The sequence below is a fragment of the Phacochoerus africanus genome, chromosome X (genome assembly GCF_016906955.1).
Source record: "Phacochoerus africanus isolate WHEZ1 chromosome X, ROS_Pafr_v1, whole genome shotgun sequence".
Taxonomy (NCBI): domain Eukaryota; kingdom Metazoa; phylum Chordata; class Mammalia; order Artiodactyla; family Suidae; genus Phacochoerus; species Phacochoerus africanus.
Window position 1 is genome coordinate 114,497,116 of NC_062560.1, and position 22,491 is coordinate 114,519,606.

General features: G+C 49.4%; 1 protein-coding gene across 1 annotated transcript; it reads right to left on the reverse strand.

Moving 5' to 3' along the window:
* Positions 1–18,747: 18,747 nt before the first annotated feature.
* LOC125118781 (uncharacterized) lies at positions 18,748–22,076 on the reverse strand. Its single transcript, XM_047765606.1, has 4 exons — positions 22,007–22,076; positions 20,294–21,373; positions 20,072–20,156; positions 18,748–19,402 (listed from the first exon to the last, which is right to left on the reverse strand). Exons 1-2 carry the CDS (start codon positions 22,059–22,061, stop codon positions 20,562–20,564), a joined length of 867 nt encoding a protein of 288 aa, XP_047621562.1. The 5' UTR covers positions 22,062–22,076; the 3' UTR covers positions 18,748–19,402; positions 20,072–20,156; positions 20,294–20,561.
* Positions 22,077–22,491: the final 415 nt, after the last annotated feature.

Genomic DNA, 22,491 nt, shown 5'->3' on the forward strand with positions numbered 1-22,491 from the left:
TCCTCCCATCCCTCCCATGCCCTTGTTAATGGCAGTTACAGCTTTGCCGAGCACTCACTGCATGCAGGCACCTCGCACACATTGCATCGTTCCTGTTCACAACGCCTTGAGGTAACTACTATTATGACTCCCCATTTTCTTGGATGAGGGGGCTGAGCCCCCAGAGAGTGAAAGGAACTTGTGTGCGCGGTGACATATCTGGAATATAACCAGCACTCATGCTGGGGTCTGACACCAGAGCCAGTGTTCAAACCAACCACCCCCTTCTTAAAAATTGCCTGGTCCCTCCTCTGTCAGGGTCTTCCCAAAGCTCGGCCCTTCCAAAGCCACCTTTCTGAAGACACTCTGTTAATGTGTTAACTAGCCCTTGCTCTAGTTGGTCAGGTGCGGTTAGGCAAGGCCCACAAGGGGCCACCTGGCCTTTGGTTGGAACCTGGGGAAAGATGCTGCCTTCGGCTGATTCTGCCCATTTTCAAAATATATTTACATATGTTACCTGTAAATTTGGACACATAACAATTTCCTTAAGGAGTTCCCGTCGTGGCGCAGTGGTTAACGAATCCGACTAGGAACCATGAGGTTGCGGGTTTGATCCCTGCCCTTGCTCAGTGGGTTAAGGATCCGGCGTTGCCGTGAGCTGTGGTGTAGGTTGCAGACGCGGCTTGGATCCCGTGTTGCTGTGGCTCTGGCGTAGGCCGGTGGCTGCAGCTCCGATTCAACCCCTAGCCTGGGAACCTCCATATGCCGCGGGAGCGGCCCAAGAAATAGCAAAAAAAACAAAAAAAACAAAAAAACAAAACAACAACAACAAAAAAAAAACAAAGAGGAAACTCGGAGCAGGGAGGGGGAGGCAGGAGGTATTCTGGGAGAAGCAGCATTTGAAATGGGACTTGGGAGAATGGGAAAGGGTCAGACAGATATGGAGGAAAAAAGGCTGTGGGGAAAGGTTTCAGCCCGAAGGTCTGCTTGGGCAAAGGGACGGGGATGAAAACCACAGGAGAGTCGGGGGAGGGCGCGTGGTCTATTCTGGTTGTGGCAGAAAAAGGAGGAAGAGGGCGGTGAGGAGAGAGAAGGCCAGACAGGTAGGCTGCGGTCATCTTAGTGGGCTTGGTATCAGCTAGGATGTTCTAGGCTTCCAGCCCTATTGCCCCGATCAAACTGGCTTCAACAACAAGGCTTAGGAGTTCCCCGTGTGGCTCAGTGGTAATGAACCCAATGAGTATCCATGAGGACCCGAGCTCGATCCCTGGCCTCGCTTTGAGGGTTAAGGATCCTGTGTTGCCGTGAGCTGTGGCTGTGGCTGTGGCAGGCAGCTGCAGGTCCGATTGGACCCCTAGCCTGGGACCCTCCGTGTGCTGAGGGTGCAACCCTAAAAAGCAAAACAAACAAACCAAAAACCCAATGAAGTTTATTGGCTCCGTCACTGGGAAGTCAGGCCTGACCAGTTTGATCCGCTGCTCCACCAGGATGCCCAGGCCTGTGATTTTCATGAGTCCAGCCTGCTGTACATAGCGCCAGCGTCATCCTCAGTCTGGTCCTTCTTGCGGTCAGAAGGAGCTGCGAATCATCGTCTGAGAGTAAGCTTCCTTGAGAAAGGCTTTCTGTGTCAACTCTGTTAAAAGGGGTGAAAAGAGTTCCCGTCGTGGCTCAGGGGTTAACAAATCTGACTAGCATCCATGAGGACATAAGTTTGATCCCTGGCCTCGCTCAGTGGGTTAAGGATCCAGTGTCGCCATGAACTGTGGTGTAGGTTGCAGATGCGGCTCGGATCCTGCGTGGCTGTAGCTGTGATACTGGCTGGCAGTTGTAGCTCCAATTCGACCCCTAGCCTGGGAACCTCCATATGCTGTGGGTGTGGCCCTAAAAAGCAAAAATAAAATAAGACACACATATTTATGACACGACGCAACTGGAAATTTGAATACATTGGATATACATTGATAGCCAGAAATTGTGGTTTTTAAAGTGTGGAATAATATATTGTGGTTATGTTTCTTTAAAAAGAGTCCTAGCTTTTAGAAATAAATATTCAGTTATTTACAGATGAAAATAGCTTGATATTTGGGATTTGTATCAAAATAATCCGGGAGTGGAGGGAAGTAGGTGGGGATGTGGCTGCAAGATTGGCCACTAGGGAGTTCCTGCTGTGGCTCAGCGGTAATGAACCTGACTAGTATCCATAAGGATGAGGGTTCCATCCCTGTCCTCCATCAGTAGGTTAAGGATATGACGTTGCCACAAGCTGTGACGTAGGTCGCAGATGTGGCTCGGATCTGGTGCAGCCCCGATTCGACCCCTAGCCTGGGAACTTCCATATGCTTCAGGTGCAGCCCTAAAAAGACAAAAAAAAAAAAAAAAAAAGATTGGCCCTGAGCCGCTTACTGAAGTGAGTGATGGGTCTATGTGGAGTTTATGATAATGTTGTACCTTTTTTTATACGTTTGAAATTTTCCATAATAAAAAATTTTTAGGAAAGGAAGAAAAACAAGATATCAGGATAAGCCTAATTGAGAAGGTGACATTTGCTCTGGAATGCTTAGCATGTACAGGGCCCCCGCCACCATCTGGCATTAAAAATACTAAAAACATACTGTCTAGGGACTGTTGTGATAGATCGAAGATGACCAAAAATTCTTTTCACATCCTCCCTTTAAGGGGTGGAGAAAAGCCCTCACCCCCACCCCCTTGAGTCCGGAGACTTGAATTTAGAGACTTGCTTGAGCAACAGACTCTACAGCGGAGGTGACATTCCAGCAGGTCTAGGCTACGTCATAAGAAGTCTTACAGCTTCGTGTGGCTCTCTTGAAACCCTCAAAGTCCCAAGCTACTCCATGAGAAGGTTGACCACCCAGAGCCTGTCACCCAGGAGGCCAGGCTCCAGGAAAGAGTCCTAGCTGAAGCCCGTCTTCTACGCATCCCTACCAAGGCTCCAGGCTTGTGCAGAGCCCGTGTGGTCCTTCCAGCCCAGCCCACCTGCCATGCGAAATAGAAGAAAGTCCTTAGCTGAACCCTGCTTGAATTCCTAGCCCATAGAAATCATGAGACATAATTGATTGGTTGACGCTTTAAGTCACTGAGTTTTGAGGTCGTTTTTAAACAGCAAGTGGCGGCCAGAATAGAGCTCTATACAGATGGGACAAGTTATTTAATCAAGGCAATAATAAACACCAACGTCGGAACGATGTTTATTGGAGGGGGAGGTGCAGGTAGGAAGATGCAGGGGATGAGATGGGGATGGACACAGGTGGATTTGAAGGTGTCCACAGGGCCTAGTCCTGAGATGGGGTGTGCATTTTAATTTTTTTTTTCTTTTTAGAGCTGTACCTGCAGCACATAGAGGTTCCCAGGCTAGGGGTCCAATCGGAGCTACAGCTTCAGCCTACACTGCAGCCACAGCAACACCAGATCTGAGCCGTGTCTGCGACCTACACCACAGCTCAAGGCAAGCCAGATCTTTAACCCCCTGAGCGAGGCCAGGGATCGAACCCGCGACCTCATGCTTCCTAGTCAGATTTGTTTCCGCTGTGCCACAATGGGAACTCCTTAATTTTTTATGCACTTTACAGACATAATATTCTAGGCACTGACTATTTCATAATAAAAGACACTTGGAAAAGGTCTCAAGTAAGCATGGGAAAATGCTGACATTTGTTAAACCCAAGTGGGGGGGTACATGGACATGTGCATTATGATTCTCTACGCTTTACATTTGAAATATCTTACAAAAAAATATTTTGAGGCGTTTCTATTGTGGTGCAGCTGAAATTAACTCGACTACTATCCATGAGGATGTGGGTTCAATCCCTGGCCTCGCTCAGGGGGTTAAGGATCTGGCTTGCCTTGAGCTGTAGTGTAGGTCGCAGACTCGGCTCAGATCTGGCGTGGCTGTGGCTGTGGTGTAGGCCGGCAGCTGCAGCTCCAATTTGACCCTTAGCCTGGGAACCTCCATATGCCATACCTGCGGCCCTAAAAAGCAAAAAAAAAAAAAAAAGTTTTTTTAAATTAATGAATAGGACTGTTTCAAGGACAAAACCCCTATATAATATGTATATACATAAGTGTAGAAAAAGATACATGAAAAGATGCGTCCTAAATTTTTATTTTTTATTTTTTGGCTGCATCTGGGGCATGCGGAAGTTCCCAGACCAGGGATCCATCCCGTACCACAGCAGCGACCCAAGTGGCTGAAGTGACAATGCCAGATCTTTAACCTGCTGCTCCACGAGGGAACTGCCATGGCAATTCTTATTGCAATTTTTACCTAGACTTTTCCCGATCTTCTTAACAGCTCTATGTTACTTTTTTTTTTTGTCTTTTGTCTTTCCTAGGGCCACACCCATGGCATATGGAGGTTCCCAGGCTAGGGGTCGAATCGGAGCTACAGCTGCCAGCCTACACCACAGCCACAGCAACGTGGGATCCGAGCTGTGTCTGCAACGTACACCACAGCTCACGGGAACGCCGGATCCTTAACCCCCTGAGCGAGGCCAGGGATCGAACCCAAAACCTCATGGTTCCTAGTCGGATGCATTTCTGCTGTGCCACGATGGGAACTCCCAACAGCTCTATGTTACCTTTGAAACAGTAACTATTTCGAAATGAAATAGCTTTCGTTTCTTCAGGAATGCCCTGACTTAGAGGGTGCCCTTCCACAGTGCTACTGAGATCGGTTAAAATTTTCAAAGCAAGGTCTTTGAATCATACAAAGGCGAGATTTTTAAAAATCAAAGTTATTAATTTATTAATCAAAATGGCATTATCATCTTTTCTAGATATACGAGAAGTTATTGAAGAGCATTGGAAATGGCAAGTGAGTAAACATGAAAGACTATGCTTTCTTCTTGGCATTTACTTAAAAGACAAATGACCATAAAGAAAAAACAGTAAATGCTATCAGCTGGGGTTCCTAAGAGTTGTAGAAGTGAAAGATAGGACAATAATTGGACAAAGAACAGGAGGACAGGTGTGTGGAATTGTGTAGGAAAGCTATTTGACGTGTGAAGTGCCACACATACGATGAGCCCGTTGTGGCTTAGCGATTAACAAACCTGACTAGCATCCGAGAGGACGTGGGTTCGATCCCTGGCCTCGCTCAGGGGGTTAAGGATCCAGTGTTGCCGTGAGCTCTGGTGTAGGTCGCAGACTTGGCTCAGATCTGGCATTGCTGTGGCTGTGGCTGGCAGCTACAGCTCTGATTGGACCCCTAGCCTGGGAACCTCCATTTGCCGCAGGTGCGGCCCTAAAAAAAAAGCAAAAAAAAAAAAAAGATGAGCAGGGGAAAGTTAGAAGTTTGATGTTTTAGGAGTGAAGTATGAGAGAGAGACAGTAATGACTCCAGACTTTATAGGTTAAGGCTGCCTGTCTCAGCCCTCGAGCAACTGCGAAAAAATAACAAAAAGAGGTAAAGCTAAGACAGCTATAGAGGAAATAACATTATCACAAAGAAATGTTAACCCAAATAATGGCAGGAAAGTCCCAAATATTAGAAACCCAACACACTTCTACATAACCCATAGATCAAAAAAAGAAATGTGAGAAATTAGACTTGCAAACAAATTAAATCCTGTGGTTATGCCGCTCTTTCCTGATTGGACAATATTTAATATTTTCTATTGATGGCCTCTGTCTGTCTCTGTCTCTCTCGCCCTCTCTCCTAGAGTGTCTTCAAATCCTTGGCTAAATGTTTTCATGCTGTCCAATAGCTTTGTACAACAACTTTCAACCCCAATTTTCATGTGGGAAATAAATACATTGGCGAATCTTTGGCTCCACCTTTTTTTTTTTTTCCTCTTGGAAAACAGCCTTCCTAAGGCCTTCCATCCCCTGCTCAAACCTGAACTGGTGGAGCTCAAGGTCTAGCGCTGTGGCTCCTCCTGGCGCAGCCCTTCCTCATCACAGTGGGAGTTTCCTTTTTATCTCTCCTGTGTTTCACTCCCTATTCAGTGGGTCCTGTGTCTCCGTCTTTATTGGTTTGCTCTCACATATTGTTTGGTTTTCTTGTTTTTAATCCATGACTCGATTTGTGGTTTTCAGTTTCCTGCCACAGTTGTAAAGCTTGGCATTCTCCCTATGAACAAAAGATGCGTCCCTGTTTGATAAATTCTGCTATTTGGAGTTCTTCTGCATTTATTTTTCTTGGCTGTCATTTCTTCTTTTTTTTTTTTTTTTTTTGTCCATTTGTTATTTCTTGGGCCGCTCCAGCGGCATATGGAGGTTCCCAGGCTAGGGGTCCAATCGGAGCTGTAGCCCCCGGCCTACGCCAGAGCCACAGCAACGCGGGATCCGAGCCGCATCTGCAACCTACACCACAGCTCACGACAACGCCGGATCGTTAACCCACTGAGCAAGGGCAGGGACCAAACCCGCAACCTCATGGTTCCTAGTCGGATTCATTAACCACTGAGCCGTGACGGGAACTCCTGGTTTATTTTTTTATTTTTTGTTTTAAAATTATTATTATTATAGTTGATTTACAATGTTTCGTCAAGTTTTATTGAACAACAAAATGACCCAATCACACACATTTCCCTGTGCTGTACAGTAGGGTCCCATTGCCCGTCCATTCCAAATAGAACAATTTGCATCCAAAACCTCCCCCAGGAGTTCCCGTCGTGGCGCAGTGGTTAACGAATCTGACTAGGAACCATGAGGTTGCGGGTTCGGTCCCTGGCCTTGCTCGGTGTATTAAGGGCCCGGCGTTGCTGTGAGCTGTGGTGTAGGTTGCAGACGCGGCTCGGATCCCACGTTGCTGTGGCTCTGGCGTAGGCTGGCAGCCTCAGCTCCAATTAGACCCCTAGCTTGGGAACCTCCATATGCCGAGGGAGCGGCTCAAGAAAAAGCAAAAAGACACACACAAAAAAACCTCCCCCAAATGCCCATCCATCCCACTCCTTCCCTTTCCCTCTTGGGAACCCCAAGTCTGCTCTTCTTAGCCATGATCTGTTTCTGTTTGTTTGTTATTTTGAGATAGGATCATCTGTTCCATATTTTAGATTCCACAAATAAGTGATATCATATGGTATTTGTCTTTTTCTTTCTGGCTTACTTCACTTAGTATGAGAGACTCTAGATCCATACATGTTGCTGCAAATGGCATTCATCTGTTCTTTTTTATGGCTCAGTAATATTCCATTGTATATATGTATCACATCTTTTTTACTACTCAAATGAATTTATCACATCTGTAGTTGTATAATGATCATAACAATCTGATTTCACAGGATTTCCATCCCACAGCCCAAGCACATCCCCCACCCCCCAAACTGCCTCCTCCAGAGACCATAAGTTTTTCAATGTCTGTGAGTCAGCATCTGTTCTGCAGAGAAGTTCAGTCTGTCCTTTTGTCAGATTCCACATGTCAGTGAAAGCATTGGATGTTGGCATCTCATTGTATGGCTGACTTCACTTAGCATGATAGTTTCTAGGTCCATCCGTGTTGCTAAAAATGCCAGTATTTCATTCTTTTTAATGGCCGAGTAATATTCCACTGTGTATATGTACCACATCTTCTGGATACACTCCTCTGTCAATGGACATTTGGGTTGTTTCCATGTCTTGGCTATTGTGAATAGTGCTGCAATGAACATAGGGGTGCTGCAATGAACATAGGGATGCATGTATCTTTTTCAAGGAAAGTTTTGTCTGGGTATATGCCCAAGAGTGGGATTGCTGGATCATATGGTGGTTCTATATTTAGTTTCCTGAGATACCGCCATACTGTTTTGCATAGTGGTTGTACCAGTTTACATTCCCACCAACAATGCAGGAGGGTTCCCTTTTCTCCACACCCTCCTCAGCATTTGTTATTTGTTGTCTTGTTAATGATGGCCATTCTGACTGGTGTATTGGATTTTAATTTAAAGACATAATTTGAGGTCTAGGATATTGTTATTTTTATCCAAAGAAGATTTCGATTTGTTTTGCCCAGGTGCCTGGAACTGCTAGCAACCTGAAACCCATGTAGTCCAATTTCAGGATATGAGGTTTTGAAGGCTGCTGGGATGAATGGAAGACAGGCTGCAATGCGGGTGAGAGCTGGTTTATTTCCAAGTCATCCTTCCTCCCAGGCTAGCTTTTCCGGATATCAGCCCAAGGCAGGCGATGATTTACCAGAGTCTTGGGCTGTTCCTGGACTGTGACTTTTGTTCCCTGATCCTGGGAGGCCAAGTACGGGGAGCACTTGGTCTCTCAGCTTCTTGGTCCTGATTGGAAAAATCTCCCTGAGCTGAAGTGACCGAAAGAGCTGGTGTCACCTCTCTGGGATCTTAGCTCACTGGTTTCTATCTTGTTAAGTGTTTCATGCTTTTAAGGATATTGTGTTGTGTTGTGTTGCATTGTATCGTAGGTACGCATGCATGTATTTTATTTATTCTGCTTTTTAGGGCCACAGGTTTGGCATAGGGAGGTTCCCAGGCTAGGGGTCTAATCAGAGCTACAGCCGCCGGCCTACTCCACAGCCACAGCATCACGGGATCCGAGCTGCATCTTTGACCTACCCGACAGCTCATGGCCATGCCAGATCCTTAACCCACTGCGCAAAGCCAGGGATTGAACCCGCATCCTCATGGATACTAATCAGGTTGTTTCTGCTGCGCTACAGTGGAAACTCCTGAGGATATTTTAAATTATGTCGTCCACGTTCTTTGATGTTTTCAAGCAGGAGTCTTGGGCCAAATGACCTGGGCCGCCACCCGCAGAAGCTGAAGTCTCTCTCCCTCATTGTGGTGCACGTGGCCTCCAGGAACTTCCTGAGAAAGGGCGCACCAGACGGAATTATTTTGAGACCCTGAATGCCTGAGAATGCTTCTATTTGACATCCTCCCCCTTAACTGTGGCTGTGGCTGGATGTAGACTTCTGGGCTGTGTCTTAATTTTCCTTCAGAACATGGAAGGAATTGCTTCCTGTCTTCTAGCTGCCGGTATTTCTCTTTGGAAAAATCCCAAGACATTCTGATTTCCGATCCTTTGCATGACATCGATTTTTTTCTCCCATAAGCTCTCCGAATCTCCTCTTTATCTTTGTGTTTGAAATGTTCACGATGAGGCGCCTCGATGTGGGCTTTTTTCCCATTCAGGTCTTTCATTTCTGGGCATTTTCATGTATTATTTCTTTGATAATATCCTCTCTGCCTTTTTCGTTGCCTGACTCTCTTTCTAGAACATCTATGATTTGTCTCCGGGAACAGTCCTCTAATGTCCCCGTTTCTTTTCTGTCCTAATGTCCTACTCTGCCTTTTTTTGTTCTACTCGCGGAGGGACGGCCGAAACTTTTTCACTGCTAAGAGCTCGTTCTGTTCTTTACCTTTTTTTTCCCCTTCCTGCTTGAGGAGTGCATAAGTTACGTCTCTGCGGCTGTTGTGGTGTTTTTAACTTGTTTTTCTGCTGTGGGCATTATTTCTTTTATTTACTCTTTTATCCATTTGCTTGTTTCAATTTTTTTTTTTTTTTTTTGTCTTTTTAGGGCTACACCCGCGGCATATGGAGGTTCTCAGGCTAGGGGTCGAATCGGAGCTGTAGCTGCCTGTCTACACCACAGGCCTGTCCACTGGCTTTACTCTAGAATGGGTGGATACGGACATTTCACTCTGGTCTCTAAATGGTGAGCGTCTCAATTTGGGTCCCCTCCAAAGAAGGCACAGAGGAAAGGATTTGAGAGCAGGTAGTTTATTTGGGAGTCGATCTTAGGAAGTTGGAATGAGGGGGCTGAGAGAGTGAACACAGGGAAAGAGGAAAAGCCAACATAACGGTGTGTTATTGAGGTCACCCCTGTCGGAAATATGGGTTTTATTCCAGCTAGGGCCTCCCTAGAAGCTTCCAGAGGCCTCCCAGGATTGACTGCTGGAGAACAGGAAGCTGCAGCCTTTAAACACCAGTTCCCTTCTCCTAAAACCATCACCTCAGGGGTTAGGTTTCAACATATAAATTTGTGGGGCCAGAAGCACAAACATTCAGCAGCCACAGCATCAGAGAAGGCCTTGAAACTGAAAGCAAAAGAGGCCTAGTGAAGGTCGAACGCTGCCAGCGTGAGGTCAGCCTGAGCTTGCACAAAACAGTGTACTTCTGCAGCCGAAATCCGAGGTGGCCCAAGAGGCACCAGAGGTCTGCTCCCTAGAGTGAAATCCAACCTCCTGCCTGGGGGACGGAAGCCAGGTTGCCAGCATTCTGGAAGCTCACTGGGGAAGGGAAGCTGGGGTCAAGGTGGTGGAGTTCTCAGAGTTCCCGTCGTGGCGCAGTGGTTAACGAATCCGACTAGGAACCATGAGGTTGCGGGTTCGGTCCCTGCCCTTGCCCAGTGGGTTAAGGATCTGGCGTTGCCGTGAGCTGCGGTGTAGGTTGCAGACGTGGCTCGGATCCCATGTTGCTGTGGCTGTAGCCGTAGGCCCGTGGCTACAGCTCCGATTGGACCCCTAGCCTGGGAACCTCCATATGCCGCGGGAGCGGCCCAAAGAAATAGCAAAAAAATAAAAAAATTAAAAAATAATAAAAAATTAGGGAGTTCCTGTCGTGGCACAGCGGAAACAAATCTGACTAGGAGCCATGAGGTTGCGGGTTCAATCCCTGGCCTCAGTGGGTTAAGGATCCGGCGTTGCCATGAGCTGTGGTGTAGGTCGCAGATGTGACTCGGATTCCGAGTTGCTGTGCCTGGGGCGTCGGCCGGCAGCTGGAGCTCCGATTTGACCCCTGGCCTGGGAACCTCCATATGCTGTGGGAGCAGCCCAAGCAATGGCAAAAAAAAAAAAAAAAAAAGTGGTGGAGTTCTCCTTCATTTAGGCTTTCACTTCATCGTTTCAATTTTGGTTTCGGAACTAGCTCCCATCCTCAGCTGTGTCCCGTGTTAGCAAGATCAGATCTTCTATAATTCACTACCCCCCGTACCCATGTCTTCCTCAACCCGTTTGGGCCAAGACGCCCCACGTGTCCCAGGCTGCCCCCTCCACGTGGATGTGCCCTCACCGCGCTGAGGTTTGTGTTTTGCAAGCCGCTGCAGATTTTCTGGCTCCCCCTCCAGGAACCTAAGCGCATCCGGTGCGGAGGTTTAAAGGCCCTTGGGCAGTGGCAGGATGAAGCTGTGACTCTGGGAAGACAAGGGTAGAGGGGAAGACGGGCGAGTGATGGGATGAGGGTTTTTTTTCTCTTACGGGCGCCCCTGAGAGGCAGCCTTTCCCAAGCTAAGAGCTGAAAAGGATCATCAGGCAGCAGTTGGCCCCGGCGGCTGGACTTCCGGTTTGTTCATGAATTGCCTTTGAATACCTCCTGGATCTGGACTGAGCTTGGGTGCCTTTCCAGTCTTTGGGGGGGCAAAACAGGGCTGTTTTACACACCCGCGGCATGAAATAAACGGAGGCGACCCCTGTAACTTGTAACAGGCTGGACTGTGGCTTTAATGCTTCATGTGCTCAAGAGAGTGTGGGAACCGGATGCAGCCGAGCAGGCACGACTTCCCAGAGCACTGAATTGCAATAGGATGCTGTTCGGATTTTGTAAATATTTTGTCTTATATCAGGAGCCACTTCAGCGTGGCGGCGACAAGAGCCCCTTTGGTACCCTCCAGATGAGTACGTGGCAGTATATTTTATCATCAGACACTTCGGAAAGTGAGAGGACACTGCTAATGATTATGGCAAAGAAATAGGCCTAAACCAGTTCTGTCCCAGGAAAAGGATTTCCATCCTCTTACCCCTGAACCATCTCCACAATCAGCCCCATCAACCAAGCAGGGGTTGAGCACCCCCTCTGCAGGGTCAGGCACAGGGCTAGGCTCCGTGGGGGGAGGTGGTGAAAGGAGCCTGGTTCTGGGCCTCATGCAGCTTCCTATGAACTGGCAGGAGGCACACCTGGCAAAAGTCCACGTGACCCTGAGCAAGTACCTGATTGTGGGAGCAGCAGGAGCTCAAAGGAGGTTCAGCTGGGCTGGGGCAGTCGCAGGAGTGTTCTGGAGAAGGAAGCGCTTGCAATGGGTCTTAGGTGGGTGGGTTGGAGCAGGGAGAGGGCAGCCTAGACCGGAGCCACGGTGGGCCTTCCCTTCAGTTTCCATGGGCAGCCTGTGAGCAGGCCAGGGGAGGCTGAACCACACCGCCAAGGGGGGGGCGGTAAGTGCAGATGGGAGGAGCTGAAAGAGCTGGGTCTGGAGCACTTCCTGGAAGCACGTTACTTTCCTTCTAAGTTGAACTTCATTCCAGGAACCTGAATTCCAGCAGGACATCCTCTTCATGGGGGTCTTTCAAAAATGGAGCAAATCAGAGTCCCAGCCATGCCAGCCTTTTCCTACTCGCTGCTTCTCACCTGCCTGCCTCAAGCCTAGACGCCTATGGATGACCGCGTGAGTCCTCTGCTCAGGAGATTTCCGACTCCCTTGTTTATAGTATAGACGTGCGCTCTTTCTGGTCCTTATCCTAGCATGTACCTTCTTCTGCGATCTGGCAGGCAGCCCTGTTTCGGTTGCAAGTGACAGAAGCACGACCCAACCGAGAATGTAAATCCCCCAAGGGCGTTGTTTACGGCTCTACATCCAGAGCCTAGAACCGTGCTCCATAAGTGTTTGTTGAATGAATCAAGTGAAACCAGCTTAAACGAACAAAAAAAAAGGCACAGACAAGATACACTCTGGACCTGGGTTCAAGGACATAGGCTAGGTCACTTGCCTCGTCTACAGCCCCCCTGCCCCCCGCCCCGCCCATGTTTCTGAGTATTTCTATGTGCATTCTGTCCTCCTCTCGCCTGCTGAGGAGGGAGGTCCCCCTGGGGCTGGACGTGGTGGAGCAGGCTGATCCAGGGCACATACAGCTCCAGGCCTAGAAACTGCAGGAGAAGGAGACACTCTCTCCATATCAGGATTAACCCCACGCCCCAACATAGAAGTGTTCTCATTGGTTAGGCTGGGATCACGTGAGCTTTCCCAGCGCAATCAGGCCGGAAGGGTCATGGGGCAGTGCGGGATTGGCCTGACCTGGGTCACACGCCTGGCAGGAGGCTCTAGCAGCTTCCTGTGATTGGCAGCTCTTCCAGAATCATGTGACGGGCTGGGGAGCAGCAGTTCCCAAAGGGAAGAGAAGGGCAGCTGTTATCACAAGTCGAGGACCCTGGTACTGGCAGGAAAAACAAAAAGCCAAATGTCTAGAGACGAGTGTATAAGTGCTTCCCCCCGAAGGAGGCTGGGGTGGGAGTCCTGGGGCCGCCTACAGGGGCCTGCAAGAAACCTGAAACGGTTTTGAGGTCTCAGTTTTATCTTGTTGCTTTTGTATCTGTCTTAACAGAAAAGCAATGCTTTAAATGGCTCACTCTCAAATCTGTGCCCTGGAAAGTTGTGCCATATGTATTCTGTGGCTTTTTTGTGGTCTTTTTTTAGGGCCGCACCCACGGCATACGGAGGTTCCCAGGCTAGGGGTCGAATGGGAGCTGCAGATGGAGCCTACTCGACAGCCACAGCCACGCAGGATCTGAGCCGCATCTGTGACCTCCACCACAGCTCAGGGCAACGCCGGATCCTTAACCCACTGAGCAAGGCCAGGGACCGAACCCACAACCTCATGGTTCCTGGTTGGATTTGTTAACCACTGAGCCACGACCAGAACTCCCTTCTGTGCCTTTTTGCACCTGCTGGGACCCTGTCTTATGCCCTCTAGGGTCTGCACGGACCACATTGAGAGGCTAGACTTGACCTTCGCAGTTTCTTCCAGGCCTGTCTCCTGATGGCTCGAGTGCCACCCACATCCATCCCTGCCTGCGCCAGGCCGTCATCCCCACCTAGAAGGTCCCTGCCTGCCTCGCTGCCTCTTCTAGCCCCATCCACCTTCTCAGGTGTTCCGCAAGCCCCACATCCTTTGTAGCATCTTCCTGGGTTGCTCTCTCTGTCCTTTGGACGTGGCGTATTGCAGTTGGAAAGAGCCCTGAAGATCGAGGTTCACGTTCTGATGTCGCCACCCATTCTCTGCACGACCTCTCTGCGAGTCATGTCCCCCCTCGGCAACTCTGTTTCCTCTTCGGTAGAATGAGGGACTGCACGGACCCCGTTACATACAGGCAGCTCCCAGCTCCTTCTGTGCCGGCGGCGGGCCACCCCCAGCCCCTCTTGGCAAACTCCCAACTAAGAGGAGTACTCTCTGTACCGGCCAAGTTCTAGGACTTTGTATTGGTTCAGAACATCAGGGGCTGGAGCTTTTTTCTCTGGTACAAGGGTTTATGGTCAGCGCTTACATTAAGGCTTCTCTCTCTCTGGGGTGGACGTGAAAGCTTCCATCAGGGAAGGGGGCCCTCGCACAGCCCCCGCTCTTCCATACTCTGGTCTAACCTGGGCCAAAGGAGGACACTTGCTAATGCAGCGAAGCAGAGCAGATTATGTGGTCCGCTCCGGCTCAGAAGGTCAAAGCCACAGCTCTGCCCCGGTGGCAGAGAGACGGCAGGGTTCGGATTTGTGTGTTCAAGGCCGCACAAGCGAGTAGCACAAGGGCACGGCACTGGGAAAGTGGAAGCATGTTTCTCAGAGTTTTGTTTTGTTTTTTTTTTTTTTGCTTTTTAGGGCCACCCCTGCGGCACATGGAGGTTCCCAGGCTAGGGGTCCAATTGGAGTTGCAGCTGCCGGCCTACACTACAGCCACAGCCACGCAGGATCTGAGCTGCATCTGGGAGCCACACCACAGCTCACGGCAACGCCAGATCCTTAACCCACTGGGCAAGGCCAGGGATTGAACCCGAGTCCTCATGGATGCTAGTGGAGTTTGTTACCACTGAGCCACAAGGGGAACTCCTCTCAGAGTCTATTTTTTGCCTCACAACTGCAGCTTCTGCTCTAAGGAATATTATGGACATAAGTAACATCTAGTTATATGGGAGCTCCTGAGAGCGAATGGGTCTTTGGGTGGTGGGTGGGGGACAGTTTCCCCAGAGCGCTTCTGAAAGGGTGGGAAGGACCCTCGTCCTCTTCTGTTCAGATCAGTGCAACTGAGGAGGGTTCGACCCTGGCAGGTGTGTCGTTGGCCCACGGGCCTGGTGTGTCTCCAAATGCCCATGTCTCTCTTAAGGGGACAAGGAAGGCTTCAGTTCCAATGGTGCGTGTGTCTGCCACCACCAGGGTTGTTATGGAGCGCAGCAGAATTGGGGGGGGGGAATGCAGGGGGCATTTATCCGCATCTGCGAAAAGTTAGCTAAGTGGAATGGGACTTTCTGTAAGGTGTTTTCTTGACTCAGGCATGTTCCAAACTGGCCAGTGTCTCGAGGCCTGGGCAGCAGTCCAGGCCCCACCATCCTCAATTGCTCCTGGAGGAAACGCAGCCTGTTTGCACTTTCTATACTTCTCAACGTGTTACTTCGATTAGACAGGAGATAGCAGTCTGCTTAGCAATATTACTATTATTACTCTGTCACGGTTATATTTCTCAATCATGCTTTCCCTTTCCTTTGCCAAGAGTAAATGATAACATACGTTTGCACCACGGAGCCAACCGAAGCTGTGTAGGTTTTGCCCACACAGGTTTGAAAATGCATTCCAGGCCCACTTGCTGCCCAAATAGGAAGTCTTTTCCCATGCCCAGGCCAGGGGGCCATGCTTTTTTAAAACAAACCAACAAACTCTTTAAAAAATAAAATGTTTTATTATCGCTATGAAAGAAATGCATCTTGTTGTTTACACAAGTATTACTTGGAACATACATAAAAGTGTAAAGAGAAAAACAGATATCATGTATAATACTAGAACCTAGAAATAAGTGCTATTTAACTTTGGTATATTTCTTTCTAGCCTTTTCTCTAAATATCGATACAAAACTATGGATGCAAAATGTTCCCAATATACTTATATTACATATTCAGGAACATATTGCAAAAATAATTTTGTACCTTACTTGTATTGCTTCATATTATAACCCACAGATAACCATTGTACGATTTTTGGTTTATCCCCACCAGCCTTTTATCTGTATAGTGATACAAAACCATGCATGCAAAATGCTCCCAATATATTTATACCGCATATTAGGAACACATCGCAAAACCAGTTTAGCATCTTTCTTTGACAGACTTTTGGTATCCTTCCTCCTAGCCTTCTTTCCATATTATTGACACAAAACTACGAATGCAAAATGTTCCCAATACACTTAGATTACGTATTAGGAACACATCGCAAAAATAGTTTAGTGCCTCTCTTTTATACCACGACTCAGAGATAACCAGAGTGAAAGTTTTGATCTACCTCCTCCCAGCCTTTTATCTGGATATGGAAACAAAAGAGCACACAGAATGCTCCCTGTGTGCTCGCATAGATGGGAACAGTGAGAAAAATGTGCTTATTTCTCTTATCGCTACGTGCTCCAGCAGGAGCGCATTCTCGTGCAGCTGGCTAGAGGCACCACAATTTATTGAGGCGATCTTTTGTTGTTGGCCATCAGGATGTTTCTAATTTCTATCCTTAAAAATAATGAAAGGAGCATCTTTAATGTATTCTTTTTCTGTAACTTTTTTGTTTGTGGGGTGTTCATGCCTTTTCTTGACCGCGTATATCGACTCAACGTATTAGGGATGAGCCTGCAATGCTGTTTTCCCAGTTGGTTGCTTGAGCATAAATTCTTCAACATGCTAGCATGAATATAAAATCTTATGCCTTGGATAAGTTTCAATTCATTAAAAAGGAACTTAAAATACCAGTGAAAGACCCAGAGTCTGACCTCCCCAACCCCCCCATTAAACTATTAGTGTACAACTCGCCCTACCCGCTTCCTCCTTGTCTAGGGCCCACATCGACCGGCCTTGTAATACTTACCCATCGTATTGCTGTGAAGATGAGCGGCTCCCAGACCTTTCAGTTATCAATCTGTCACAAGTGCACAGTGGTATCTCGTGACATGATGATCCCCGAGACGTCTGAGGTCTGTGCATCCTTGACCCAAAACTGCTGTGTCGCCCATGACCCCTAAAGACTTTTTAAGAGAATAATGTTTGACTATGTGATGAAAAACATGGTGTAACAAAAAAAAAAAAAACATGGAAAAGCAGAGAAAGAAAAAACTTCAGCTCCAATTCCGCTACCTTCGGCAACAAGTATGTTGCTTTGATATTTTCTCCAGTTTCTGAGCCTCTACAGACCCGCTTGTCAATTGTGGGGTCCACGTTATTTTATCGCCTTTATTTGAAAACATGATATCATAAGCACGTGCCAGATTTTGATATAGTCTTTAAAATTATTATTTGTAATGGCCAAAAAAGGTTCCATTGATCGAGTGACTAAATTAAGGTAACGGTTGGCCATTGCATCTGTTTCTTTAAGACTGAGTTGGTTGAAAATATAGAAAAATATAGAAATAATTTGGTTGGGTCTATCTCAAATACGGCTCAGAGATTTTTAAATGATTTCAAATCACACCTTTTTTTTTTTTTTTTTTGAGTGTGTATATCCTTACATGTACACAGCTGGGTAATTTACTGTCGCTATTTGTCATCTTGGGGCCAATGCTGGGCCTCACCCAGGAGGTGTCCAGGGTGTAGGGCAAATCTCAGCATGTGAATAATCCGTTTTAGCTCTAATGTTTCGAACCGAACGGCTTCAACTCCATTTGCTGTTCTGACCGCGACTATGTAGTAGTAGGTTCCGATTAACAGACAGTGAAGCAGCACAACATGCGGTCAGGAGGAGGTCCCAGGCTAGCCTCCTAGCCTCGCTGGGACAGATCCTCACCCTCCAGGAGCCCCAGTTTTCTTGTCAGCAACTGTGTTTTTTTTTTTTTGACACCTTATTTATCTCTTGGGGTTGTTGCAAGTAGAAAATATGAAAGCATTTGGAGAAGCTTGTAAAAGCACCATTAAAACAACCAAGATGTTGGGATGATTATGTTTCTGATTATTGTGGTTTTTGTGGGCACATAAAAAGTCTGGTCTTGGGACCACAGTCTGGTCTGGAGAGCAGGTCGGGGCGGAGTTGGGGGACAGGTGAGGGAGCTGCTCGGGGAGAATCAGGCTTCAAAGCCATCAAGACCCTCACTCAGTGCACTGCTCTGTTCTCAGCTCCCAGACCAGGGAGGGTGGGAGGGGGCGTGAAGCCAGGGCCCCCACCCAAACTTCCACTGGGCTGCTCAGATTCTACAGCTCACTGGTGGAAGAAGAGTGCTCCATAGCCCAGCAACTGCCGCAAAGGGAAATCTCCTCATGGCTCAATTTACTACCCCCTGGAGAGTCTTCCTGAACTTGCCAGAGATCACTGGTGGGGGGCGGGGGGCAGAAGGAGGTAAAGGCTGCAGGCAGGTGAAATATTACGAAAGAGCCGGCAGATCTTTGTTCATTTACTGAGCAGTAGTTGATGGGGAGGGTGAGGGAGTGGCGGGGAGACAACACATGGGCTATAATTGGTGCGTAGACTGTTCTTCCTTTAATATTGCGATCATTCTAAATACAAAGGCACAGATCAAGTTTTAGGGTTAGGAGGATAAGTTACACTGCAGGCTGATGGGAAAATAGATCTTTAAAATTTTACTCCAACTTGGATAAGGCCCCCAGCTCTCATCTCTAATTCCTCTCCGTAAGTTTTCATCATCCAGAAAGTTCGTTTTGGACCTATTTTTATTTTCATCGTGTGCTTTCTCTCAGGGCAACGGCCTAGACGTTCATTCCCACCTGTGTAGGATGGCTTTTTCTCCACGTGTTGCCCTAAGCCTGACAGTCCAGCATTGGGAGAACAAACCCCATCCCCTGCTGCCCCATCTGCCTTGATGATTTGATAGGTATGGTGTTTTTTAAAACAATCAGCAAAATAATTTGCACTGCAGAGCCCTTAGTAGGTCTTTTTAATTGGACAGTTATCTTGCATTAATGGAAAATCCAAAGCAGCATACAATCAGTCTCCCAGCACTGGCGTGTATCCAACTCTTTTCCTGGGGGGGGGGGGTCCCCCTATAGTCATTGTCTGTAGGCAGGCATAAATTTTTACAGAGTTGCAACCGCTGCCCTTTTTTTGTGGCCCTGGTTATTGGCATCTAGTTTTCCAAGTAACATTGACACACATCTGTTCAAATCAATTGCCGTTCCCCTTCACGACTGACTCATTTGGCCGGAGAGACAAGTTTACATGCCAATTGGAACATAGAAGCGTGGGTATAAGGGAGCAGCAGGGAGAAAGAAACGATGGGAAAGGGCTATTTTGACTTACAGATCATAAAACATTTTCCAATAACATTTTTAAAGGATGTATAATATTACACCGAATGATTGATTATATTTTACCCTATGTTGTGGGACACTTGGGTGGCTTTCAATACCTAGTGAGTTTAAACTGCATATAAATTACAGGATTTGAGAGATGATTGTATTTTCTTGAAACAGGAGTCTTCTGTGTCCAGATCCAGGCCAAGAGTGTTGATGTAGTGTTGGGGGGAAAAAGTCAGTACTGCTAACTGGAGATGCTGGATGCCTTCAATAAATAGTCCTGTGATTAAAATATTTCAAAATTACGTTCAATTCTGGCTTATACAAGTAACATATATCTTGTCCCAGAACTTACATAAATGTGGAATTTAAAATTTGGAACTTGACTTAACTTTTCCTAGTTTATGGGCCAAGTCGGTCTAATAAACAATACAATGCTGTGTGCACCGTTTTCGAACCACACGTGATGGGAAAAAGTGAGAAAACCATGGAAAGGTGCCTCCTTGAAGGTGGTTAACATTGGCTCAATTAATCGGCTGACTAGAAATGGATTCATTTTACACAAGTCTGCCACACGTTAGGATGCACATCTAACAATGCTGAAAAGCAGTTTGAAAGAATACCTAAGAGAGTTGTTAAGGAGAATTTATAGTCTGGAACGAATTGCCATCTTCTTAATTGACACGGAAAGGTTTGGCTAAAATATTGCTTTATTCACATTTTCGTCCTTGGAGGAAAATCTAGGCACACTGCACCTTCGATCGTGTGAATGAATAATGGTGCAAGATTAAGTCAGAAAAGGGGTACCACGCAGTCTGAGGGCTGTGTGGCCGCCCTCGATCTCGATGCCTCTTGGGACCCCCGGGCATCTGGAAGGCAACGCCTCCATCCGGATCGCTGTTCCCACCCTCCGCGCCCCTCGCGGACCCCAACCCGTCGCGTCTCTCACCTGGGTCCCGCAGGAGGGAGCCGGATGGCGCCGGTGTGGTCCTTGGGTGGGGGGGGGGGGGCGCTGGCCGCTACCCAGCCTCCTCCTGGTCGAGGGTACCCGTCCGGAGCGGGGAGAAAGAAAGGGAGAAGGGGAGGTGGTGAGAAGCAGGGGACGGCCTCGAGGGGCCCCCCGCCCCCGCCCGCCCCGGCCCCAGGGCACAGCCAGGCCAGTGCGGGGAACCTGTTCGCCGTTCAGGCCTCGGGAATGCGGGCCGGAGGGGCCCTGGGCCGGCCGGGAGCCAACTCTCGGGCTTCCCCGCCCGGGCATCGCGGCCGGGGCGGGACTGCAGCGGCCGGGGGAGCCGGGCCCGCCCCGGCAGCCGAGTGGCGGCGCCCCCGGGAGCCCGGGGGTCCGCGGCGGCCGGAAGGGCCCCGAGCCGCCCGCCCGGGCGCAAGGGAGTCTGGGAGAGCGCGCCTTGGGGCGGCGGGAGCCTGAACCCCGGCCCGGGCTACCTAGAGCCCCCGGCCTCCTCGGGGGCCCCACTCCCGGCCCCTGGAAAGGCCAGCTCAAGGCAGCCCGTACTGCCAAGAGGGGATTTCTTGACTTGGGTTTCTTTTCGGATGACGGCGAGCGTGGGAACGATTCCACACCCCCCTTTGTCTTGGCCGGTAGTCCTTGACCTGCCCAGGCTCCGGGTCACACCCAAAAACCTAAAGCGATTTTCACAGGCAACGTGGGGCCTCGGCCAGAGAATTAGCCCGCTCTTTCCTAGGCCGCCTGTCAAGCTCCTGGCCGACTCGGGGGCGGGGAGGGGGGGGGGCGCCCAGAGAGGGATGGAGGTGGCTTTCGAAGTCGACGGCCGTGCAGCAATCACTAGCAATAGTGCCCAGAGGTCTGGAGGCACGAAGGGCCCCTGAGTCGACAGCTCAGGTGTTGGCATTTTCTCAGGGGCTGTTGAGCCGGTGCCCCGCCACCGGGGCAATCCCCGTGTGAGGCCCCCGGGCGACCGAGTGGCCTGGGGCGGCGTCCAGGGTGGGATTCTGGGGCCAGATTTGGGGAGATAGGGCAAGAAACGGATGGAAACGCGGAGCGTCCTTCCGAAGCCACCCCCTTGGGTCCCGGAGCTCAGGGCAGGCCTCAGATCGGGCAGGTCGGCGGCGCCTTTCCACGCGGCTGGGGACTCACCCGCGGGCAAGGCCCCACGCCTCGTCCGACCTCGACGGAAGCTCCTCCCCCCACAGCTAGGGAGAAGGGTGGGGAGGGTGTGGAGAAGAAGGGCCCGGAACTTTTGTCTTTCCTGGACTCCAACGTCTTTTCCACCTGCAGAACGTGAGCCCTTTCTTACCAGGCGCCGCAAAGGGGGCTGGGGACTGCCGACAACGGGTCCCCTTCCCGCGTCCCCTTACTCTTTTGCCAATACTCCTCTCCTCCCCCATTTAGTCGTTGGGGCTTGATGACAGCCTGTCTTCGTTTCTGTCGTGTGGGTGGTATTCTAGGTAATCAGGAGGGATTCCCACCCCCAACTTTAAATTTTATCCGGGCAGGCAAAGGAGTGCTAAAATGCAGTATCTTCCACGCCTTATTTATATATTCGAAGGCGGGCAAATATTGGAGGATGAAGGCGCCTGACTCGCTGCTGGGGTGGACACTGCGGGCGCCGGGGTAGGACTTACCTAGAGGGTGGGCCCCGGCGGGAGTCCCAGCCTTGCCCGGGCAGCAGAAACAATACCCCAGAGTACCGATCGCCCACTGCAGTACTGTTCCCGCTGCTAGGGCACGGCTGAGTGCGGGGCGCCGAGTCCCTCCACTAAGCGCAGCACCTGCACGCAGCCCGGCCGCCCCCAGCCCCCAGCGAGCAGTAGCGCCCTCCCCGGACTACCGCGGGGCCCCGTGGGCGGGGAAGGGTGCAGAGGGAAGAGGAAGAGATGCGACCCCCACCCCCAGCCCACCTACCTGCTCCAGAGCTGGCCTGGGGAACCAGCGCCCCTAGGGAACGCACGTCCAGCATAACCCCAACTTCCAACCTGCTCGCGAGGGGGTATAGCAGCGCCTCACGTTTTGAACCATTTAAAGCCCTTCAAAACATGAATTGCTGCTGCATCCCCTCGGAGTCAACGAAGTGGGATCGCTCTGGGGAACCTGCAGAAGGAGAAAGACGAGGTGGCTTGAAGGAAGCCCCGTCCCGCCCTACCCAATGGCTAAGACTAAATCCAAACGTCATTCCAAATCGAGGTACTTTTTAGAACTTCTGCCGTCTGATTCCCAGGATTGGCAGGTGGGGTGAAGAATGTGACTCTCATTTGTTCCCCCCGCCCCCCCCCCCCCCGAGGATGAATCTTGGAAATGTGTAGTGGTGAAAAGCAGGGGGGTGAGAGAGGAATTAGGGTGGGAAAGAATCTTACCTCTGAAAGTCAGAATAATAAGATAAAACAAATTGA